The sequence below is a fragment of the Centruroides vittatus genome, unplaced genomic scaffold, assembly GCF_030686945.1.
Source record: "Centruroides vittatus isolate TY-2023 unplaced genomic scaffold, ASM3068694v2 contig_357, whole genome shotgun sequence".
In the NCBI taxonomy this organism is placed as follows: Eukaryota; Metazoa; Arthropoda; class Arachnida; order Scorpiones; family Buthidae; genus Centruroides; species Centruroides vittatus.
The window spans coordinates 373,906-383,979 of NW_027122180.1; the positions used below are offsets into that span (position 1 = coordinate 373,906).

At 24.1% G+C, this 10,074-nt stretch overlaps 1 protein-coding gene across 2 annotated transcripts; it reads left to right on the top strand.

The window, feature by feature from the left end:
- Positions 1–1,620: 1,620 nt before the first annotated feature.
- LOC136974807 (cuticle protein 14-like) lies at positions 1,621–7,853 on the top strand. Of its 2 annotated transcripts, none has more exons than XM_067269753.1 (3): positions 1,621–2,214; positions 2,603–2,697; positions 6,750–7,853. In XM_067269753.1, exons 2-3 carry the CDS (start codon positions 2,683–2,685, stop codon positions 7,131–7,133), a joined length of 399 nt encoding a protein of 132 aa, XP_067125854.1. In that variant the 5' UTR covers positions 1,621–2,214; positions 2,603–2,682; the 3' UTR covers positions 7,134–7,853. The 2 variants fall into 2 exon arrangements, with proteins under 2 accessions (XP_067125854.1, XP_067125855.1); XM_067269754.1 differs by lacking the exon at positions 1,621–2,214 and adding an exon at positions 2,281–2,357.
- The last annotated feature ends 2,221 nt before the right edge of the window (positions 7,854–10,074 follow it).

Genomic DNA, 10,074 nt, shown 5'->3' on the forward strand with positions numbered 1-10,074 from the left:
TAAATTTAAACTTGTGTGGCCTATTTTTTTAATAAGCTCTATTAATTTTCATTAAGATCTGTCAGCTTAACATCTGCATTACATCATTCTTAGACGTATTAAAAAATACAGTAATTAAAATCTATTATAAATATATTTACTTTCTTGTATTCATTTAAAAATATATAGGCCTAAAGTGTTATTAGGAATCTATAAATTTATCGTATTTAAGTTATATTTTAATCTAAAATAACTATTTTAAACAATAAACATGATTTTTTAACGAAAAATTAATCATATTAACATTGTTTACGTAATAATAAACTTACCAATAGCACATATAGAAACAAAATTAAATATTTTGGATAGAATATTTAACATGAACTTATCTCAAAAGTACTATTTTTTAGATTTAAAACTAGGCGTTAATACATGATAATAATTGACAGTATTATGGAAACAATGATTTAAAATATCCTATTGGTAGAATATTCTGGTTTAATACAATAATATCAATTTCGTAATAAATCCCCTTTGTCGTATTCAATTCATTTCCTGTTATTTTAAGGAGAAATAATTAACAAAGAAAAAATTATACATGTCAATACATATACAGACTATATAAACATTACAAATGAATTTTAAAATGTTTAATTAATACATAAATCATCTATTAAATACAAGTGTACATTGTTAGAAAGGATTTATTCGAAAACTTTATTATACAGTTGCGTAACTTTAATGAAATGAAAAAAGTTAATAACTATAAATATTTCTTTATATTTTAGATTAAATTTAAAGCTTTTCAGTGCTTTTTGCTTTATCGAAAATATATCGACAGCACCTCAAATGTCAGTGTAATTTAACTATTTTTAAAAAGACCTAAACAGATTTTACTCTTCATATACCGGTACTATTGTTAATGCTATTCAAGTTTTAAATTATCTTGTCGAAATTCAATTTTTATGGCTTAGATTATATTTTTATTAGCTTTCTTTTGCTATATTTTAATGTTTTCAAGGTAATAATAATGATAATAATGATATATTCTCTTTCATAAAAATGATATTTATTAAAATAATAATTTTTAATATCAATGAAATGATAAATTTAATAAAATTCCAGAATTTTTGTCCGTTAAAAATATTATGGCAGGTGTACTGCACCTGCTATTACGTCATCACTGTCATGTATCAGGTTGGTTAGCCAAAATAAGGTAACAGGGTTACCTCGTATTGATTGTAAAGGTTAATTCACCAAAACTATCCTCCTTACTTATTTTCATTCAGAGTGTAGTCATTACAGAAACCATCCTTATTTTTTTTCTTTTTCTTTTTTTCATTGTATCAACGAAAGTAGGTAATTTGACCTTTCTTTGATCGTCTCTTTAAGACTCTACCAGTTTGTGACTTTCTTTTTCAGTAAATGAGAGGTTTGTAGTAATTTCTTGCGTCGTGACAATGCGGGTTGGTTTATTGTCTCGAGTTGTAAGTTCTCACGGTGCGGCATGGTAAACAGAGGTTGCTTGACATCAGATCATACTTCAGATTTCTCACCTGAATTATGACTTCCCGCCACAAGTTACAGGTTGGTCTCAGAAGGTGGCGCGTTGGTGGTTTTTTTTTAAATATCCATTTTATATACAAAAAAAATCCTATCGTATTTTCTCGATAGACGAAACGTGATAATTTTTCTATCGAAGAGCTAACGAAGGTAAAAATGAACTTTAACCTAGCCTTGCTCGGAAAACGAGAACATTAAGAGCCGGTATGATAGAGTTATTAACGCTACTAACAATGGTCACTTTATACAAGTTCATCCGACGAAGGTCTTTCTGTAAGGAACTTCATAAACTACCGGTACTGTCCATGAGGGACTTCATAAAGAGCGATGTTTTAAGAACGCCAACTTCTCACGCACTGGTTGGCCGACAAGACGGCGACATCATCGGTGGATAAATTCGTCAAAGTCTGTGTTACTGGGCTGCGTGGGAACTGTGCCCCTGACCGACCACAGATAGTTGGAGAACATGGACCCTCGGGTTGGCTAACCCCGTCATTTGGACGATGGGCCTGAAGGAAGTGACGTTGTCTGAGGCCAGTCACGTGAGGGTTAATGGTGTGACCCCTGTTCGCCTTATAAAAACTTTCCGGCACCAAGTGGCACACTCGACGGTATCGCACCCAACTACTTCACTCGTCTCTAAATAACTGTTCAATGATGGATTATATACAGGTGAGTACATTCTTATCTCCTTTCTCTGTGTTTTTATCTAGATTAGTTGTTTATAGCGATCAGTTGATTTTAATATATCTCGTTGACAAAATAATGTGCACTCTTCACAACGCCGAATTGATTAGTTATTTTAATTCATAAATGTATTAATTGGTTACATTTAAAATATAATTTAATTAAAATAAATGATAATTAGTATAATTAAATACATTTTTAACTTATCAATCGGTCATATTAAGATTAATAAAATTATACAATTTAAATATTAAAAACCGAATTTAAATCGTACAGATCTCTAAATTTACATTAATCGCCGTTTTCTATTTCTTTCACGACAATTTTGATGCGAAATTATTGAAATCTTATCTTATTATATTTCATTTTTCAGATATTAAATATAGGAAATGGTATCGATAAATGAACGAAAGTTAATAAATAAATTAACGGATATCAAGACGTTAAATCAATATGGGTTATGAATTGGTAAGGACAATCTAAACAAGTTATTAATCTATTTTCTTGTATTAGAAATGTTAAAAATTTGAAATTGAAAGACATTTTTTTAATGCTATTTCTTAAAAATAATGCTGATAAAAAGATATTAAAAGTCGGCATAAATTCTTCTTTACATCTTTAGTTTCCGGCATGGAAAATGAAAGTCATAATACTAGTGGTGTAATGTATGGAACAGTGAAACGTCACACTGTTTTATCAACATAAAATATTTGTTTGAAATTATTTTTAAAAAGCTACTTATTTATGAATGCCATTCGTATCATTTCCCCACAAATTAAATTATATCATAGAAATAAATCGATTTTTATCGTATAAAACTCCACGTTTTTAACCATCAATATGCAAATTATACAGTTTTTAAATATTTTTACGTAATTCTAGGCTTATATATAACTTTAAATATTTAAAATTTGATTCATAAATTTCGCCATATTTGTTTATTTAATAAGAGAAAGTCTTATAGGACATCAGCGTATTTGAATATACTCGTCATTTGCCAAATTTCAGTAAAATTTAGATTTAGTTTATAAATTAGAATAAATGAAAATAAATTTAAATTTTTAAAAATTTACAATAGTTAAATTGAATTATATTGTAATAAAAACTAAATTTTATTTGTTAATAAACCAATATCATTTTAAAACACGCTATTATAGACTAACTTTATTTATTTTTGATGTTTATATTTAATAAATTAATAGTAAAATGCCTTTTTAGATCTTAAATTAAGGTTACAAATTATTCTAAAAATGTCGGTAATGTTTTAAAAAATTAATATAGATTCAGCAAAAATCTGAAAGAAGAATTTTAAAAATGAAAATTAAAGTATCAAAAACAAATATTTAGTTAAAAAAGTTTATTTTAATATTTACCTAAACTGTTCTATGTTGATTAAACAATGATAATAATTGAATTTTCTGTAAAATTAAATAGGATATTTAAAGATATTAACAGAAGCTACAGTACTAATATTTTGGCTTAATTGAATTTACACAATTAAAAATGAAAAGCTAAAGTAAATTAAAATGCAAAAAATAATTGTTCTTTAAATGAATATAAAAAAATTATTGATTTTTTTTTTAAAAATAACCAGCAGTTATAACTGGTACATTTAAAACACTTATTTTTCATTGTTCGAGTATATTATTTGTATACTAAAGCTATTATGTGAGGTTTTATATCATATTTTATTGAGAGAAATGTTAAATATGTTTATTAATTTACGTTAAAGAAATAAAAAATTAAAGAAAGAAACACCTAATAGATGTTCATAGAGATGAATAACAAGAAACATTCCTGAGAAAAATATAGCTGCTTATGAATTCATAAATAGAATCTAAGGAAAATCTAGCTCTATTATTATTATTATTATAAATTTTATAATGTTCTCTTAGTTCAATCAAGGCATGTTTTTAACTATTAAATTTATAGATAAAATCTTTTTTTCCAGTAATTTGTTTATATATAATATAAATAAAAATTTAAATAATAAATTATATTAACAGTAGTATATCTCTGAAATTTATTGTATAAATCACAATTTATTTTTCTATTTTCAAAGAAATTTAATTTCTTTTTAAATATAAACGATGCCTACTAAATTAGACTTAAATTCAGGAAAAGGTTGATTAATTTGTAATATTTTAACTAAGTAATGTGTACAAGTATAATCGACTCAAAAAATTATTCGGAATTTATCGAGATTTCGCTCAGATTTTGTTTAATTTATTAAATTCTTATTTAAGACAGCGTTAGCAATGAGTGATCTAACGTAGAGAAGAGTAAAGTAGGAATATATAAAAACAAATTATTATGTTAAATACTTAAAATATTATTTAAAATTAGCAATTATGAAAGGAATTTATAGCTGGACTCTTGACTAAAAAAAATTTATTGAAGATTACAAATTTTATATAGAATTTGTAGACATTTTAAAGAAAGAAATCATAAATTGATAGAGAAGAATATTGTTTTAAATTGTATTAGACTTTCTAAATTTTGCTATAATTTAATTAAAATATGATTTCAAGAAATGTTATTGTTAGTGATTTTAATATTAAGATTGAAGTATCCACTAGTGTACACTCTTAAGAGTGTACATTAGTGGATTTGACTTGTGCAATTTATTAATATTAACTTGTGCAATTTATGAAAAAAATTACGAAAAAGATTAAGCAATGTTATTTAGAATAAATGATTACAAAATTTTTGTAAGTAAAATTACTACTGACTTACTTAGCAAATATATTTCTAAAGTATAATAAGAAATTTAAAAGAATTTAACAAGAATATAAGAATAAAAGTTTAATATTAAATAATCTAATATTAAACTTTTATTCTTATATTTAACATTCTATCTGATATTAACTATCATTCTATCATTATTTAACATTGTATCTGATATTAACTATTCTTTTCATAAATAAAAATTGTTTTACTTTGTTGTTAAAAGTAAGCAATTAATGAATACACTTTTAAAAATGTGTGTACATGTTTATTATTCATTATAACTTACTTTCAGAACAATTTAATTTTTATTCAATTGTTCTGAAATTTTCATCCATTAATTCGATTTAATCCATTTAATCCGATTAAATATTAAGAATAATTAATAATATTGTAAGGGAGATGATGATTTATATTTTGTTTCGATAGATGATTAAAACAATTTAAACTCTTCGTGTAATAACGTATTTTAAGAAGAGTAGAATTAGATTTGATTTGAATTACCTTAAAGAATAAAAATTATTAAAATTCTACTGCATATTTGGACCGCATTATCGCATGTTTTAAAGAAGATAAAGACGATTTAATCGCATTTTAAATTTCTTTCTTAAAGGATTGGTACTAAGGGAAAAATTTATAAATAAAAATTACTGAAAGTAACTTCTTTCTTTTGATGTTTTTGTATCGTGATTTATGTAATAAGATTTTATAAATTACTAAATTATACTGAAATATATAAAACCTTTATTTAATTTGAAATTAAATTCGATCAGATGATAGTAAAAAAAGTCTATATATATATAAATCTACGTAAAATTTTATGGTATGGCTGGTATTATATATCATTGAGTGAATTTTAGATAAGTTGTATATTAATTTAAGACATTTATTTATTAACATGACATCGAGAAAAGTTCATAATGGTTATTTTAATATTGGAGCTTGCTAATTTATAAAATTAACTTTTAAAACGTGTGTATTATTTTACGGACTTTTATAAATATATGAGAAATTTTTTGGCATTATATCATGGAAAGAATTAGTTATGTTATAAGGCATATATTGTGTTAGACACAGAACAGTAGTCCTTAGCTTTATCTTAACGGTTACCTTACCAAACTTACACAATGCGTGCTTATCTAAATAATAGCTGTCCTATATAATCTAAACTATAAATTCGTTTTCTCTGTTAAATAATATTTTATTACGAAAATTATTTAAAAACGTAAATTAGATATTTTAGAGATATTTTTTAAAAGTTTCCTTTAATAATAGATTATTTTATTACGGTATTTCTTTAAATATTTGATTTTGTTTATTCGAAATTATATTTATTTTACTTTTAATTCAGCTTTAGTTGCATTAAAAGAGCAGATATAAAAAAAAAGATCATGATGTTTACAATGTTGGATTTTTCTATTTTAATTATTATTATTGATTTCTTTACTTTTTCTTAAAATTAAAATATTATAATCATTTATTTTATTTATGTAAAATTATAATTTTTTCTTAAAATTTTATTTTATTAAGATATATTTATTTCTTACTTTTTATTATCTAGGTGTACAAAATTTTATTTAAAAAATCTAGATTAACTTAAATCTATTATTTAAATAAGTCTAAAACGTTATTAATTAGTGCAAAGTAGTAAAAGTAACTTTTTGGTTGATGAGTAATCAATTTAATGAATTTATATTTAAGAATTTATACTTTTAGTTAAAAATTAAGTTTGTGTATTATAAATAAAAAATCAATTTTGATTAATAATTTGTTTTTTTTATTATTATTTACAGTTCGTTTTCTTCATATCAGCAGCTACTACAGTAAGTACAGTGCCCTGGGGTTATGGAAGAGAAGTGCCAATTCCTGCTGGAACCAGAGCAAATTATTATATTCGCGATTATGATGGTCCAGGAACATATAAGTTTGGTTACGACACTGGTTCGGGACCAAACCAATCATTTAGAAGAGAAGAGAGAACTTCGGACGGTATCATCAGGGGGCGTTATGGCCATGTAGATCTTTCGGGTGTTTTACATGTTGTTGAATATAAAGCAGATAAAACTGGATATCATGTCATAAGAAATAGAGTAATGGTTCCCGAGAGCAAGCCAAAACCAGCTATAAGACTAAGGACACGTTTTGTAGGACCTTTACCACCATTTATATTGGGATAATCTTCGAGAAACAGCGATGTCTGGCGAGAGGCTTGTAGAAAATGTGCTGTAGATTATGGTATTAATATTTATAATGACGAAAGACTTGTAAATAATAGGCTATTTGCGAAGACAAGTTGAAGAAATAGTTTACCGATGGTAGACTGTCTAGAAATAGATTTTCTGTTAATTATTTTTTTTTTTAAATCAATAAATAAATTAATTAACTAAAATCAAAGATTTTTAGTTTATTTAAGAAATTGTCAGATTTTTCTTTAAAAATTTAAACAGTTAAATAAACACTTTAAAGTAATTTTAACTTAAGTCAGGAATAGGCATTATATAAGTATACTGTATATGTATTTCTGTCTTATTTAATAATTAAATTGAAAATTGTCGCAGTGAAAGTTAAATATCCTATCGAAAATTGTATTATTGTAAATATTGTATACAAAATTTTATAAACAACCTCATAAAAAATTTATTTAAAGTAGATTTAAAAACCATCATCATTAAAAAAATCATGAGAAAATAAGTGATATTTGTTGTAAATAAATTGTTGTTTTGATGTCTATGTATTTATGTAAATACAAACAAATGTAATCGGTTTTAACAATCATAAATGTAAATTTTTAGATTTTTCTATTCATATTATGAATAAGTCGGCATTTAAGATAAAATTGCAAAAATTCTTTTATCTAAGGTCCATAAGGTCCGTAATAAACACATTCATTTATCGTCTCTGCCAGATCAATTACTCTGCACTTATAAGTTTTTATAAATAGACCCTTTTTTTATCTTAAAAGAGGGTCTATTTATTAAAAAAAACAAAACAAAACAATAATTACCTTTGATAGAAAGGTATCTGATTATTGTTATATTTTTCAAAAGGCATTTTTACATTTTACATTATTTTATTTTATTAAAAACTGTCACGATAAAGAAAGTGTACTTATTTTCTTCTTACACATTCAATTATTTATTATCTTTTAATTGTTTGCTATTAAACAATTAAGCCATTCATTTAAATTTCAAGATAATTTTAGAGAATTTTGATATAAATATTTTCTACCGTGTTTTATTATACTTTACGTAACTTTTGTTCCCCGCTAAACAAACACAAACTTTGATAATGTACGCAGGGCTGGACTTAGACCTGTTGTGTCCCTAAGCTATAACATAACATATAACAGGCCCTTCTTCCTCCATCAAATAATTATACATGTAAAAATGTGAAGCTCTAAGCTATAGATTCATAACACGAGGCCCTAAACTGCAGCTTTTTAGCTTATATAAGAATCCGGCCCCTACAAGTATGCAATACGTGTAATTAAATAATTTAAAAAAATAAAATTTTATTTTTTTATTTTTATTTATATGCATTAATATATATATTTCATATTCTATATTAGACGATATCAGAATTAGAATGTAGCTGTGTCCAGAATATTACTACACTAATGTTTTTATTTAAGATAAATTTATTACAGAGAAACAATTATTTTCTAGTAAAATGACAAGCTATCTGAATTTTTAAAATTATTTTATGTATATTTTAAGGATCACCGATTGTCTGAATTTTAAACTTCAACTGATGCAAGATATGTCATATGTTTAATTTTCAGTATATTCTATATAACTTTTGTTATATTATTATTATTATGAATAATGAAAATATTTTACTCTCATTTTTCCGATAATTTTTTTTAGAATTTATTTTTATAATTTGTATAATAATAATTATTATTATTAATTTTTATTTATTTACTAGTATTTATACATACATATGGCTAATACATGTAAAAATTCTTAGATATATATCTTCAGATTTTTTTAATATCAATAAAATATATGAATCTGAAAAAATACATTAACTTTAATACACAAATTAATCTAATGGCATCATAATTGGCTTTCCTTCCCTTATATCTAATTAATATAATATTTATTTATTTTAAATAAAAATAAATAAATATTATTAATATTGCATAATAATAATAATCAAAATAAAATGTATAAAAATATTTGTAGCTGCCATAAATTTGAGAAAATTGCACTTAGAATCATTCTGACTCTATAGGCTCATGGACTTCTATCATTGCCGTATTTAGATAAATGTAGAAGATAAAATAAAAGCAGTTATCATCTTTGGTATCAACAACTTGTTTTTCAAGATGATCTTCAATAGTATCCTACTACAGAATTAAATCATACTCGCCGTTAAAAAAATATAAAAAAAAAGTCTTGCTTTTGCGATCCTTTCATTACTCATAGACTTTGCAACAATTCAGCTATTTACTAAAGGATTATCGATATTAAAAGCATATTTTTTACGTGTATAAAGTGTATTAAGTACAAACAATAGTCATAAAATATTTGTTAATTATGTTAATTGATAAAACTAAATGCTCAATCTATTAGCTGAATCGCTTTGTTTATTTCTTGATATTCGCAAATTATATACTTTATTTTAATAAAAAATTTAAATAAATGGACGAAAGACAGTTTAAGTTAAGTAAAAAATGGCTTCTTATCCTTATTCCGAACAATTTTTCACGGAGAACGGAGGCCTAAATGGGAGGAGTAACTTTTTCCTCACTAGAAAAAACGCTCTTTTGTATTCGAAACGTCCTGCCATCTAGTTATATACATCTCAAATATAATATAATATTTTTAATCTCTATTTTTTCTATATAAATACCAAATAGCATAAATTAATACAATTTATTCATCAGCGATTTGTTAAATTTATTTATTGACAAAAATGATAAATACTAAATTTAAAAAAATATTTTTTTTAATAACTTTTCTCGACGATAGATGACACTAATTTACTTTAAGAATGATTTTATTTTTACACAATTTTTTCTTTTATTTATTTATAAATATTAGGAAAATATGTAATTTAATTTTATAGTGATTTTTAAACAACATATTTAATATTAAAAAAATTGTCTATATA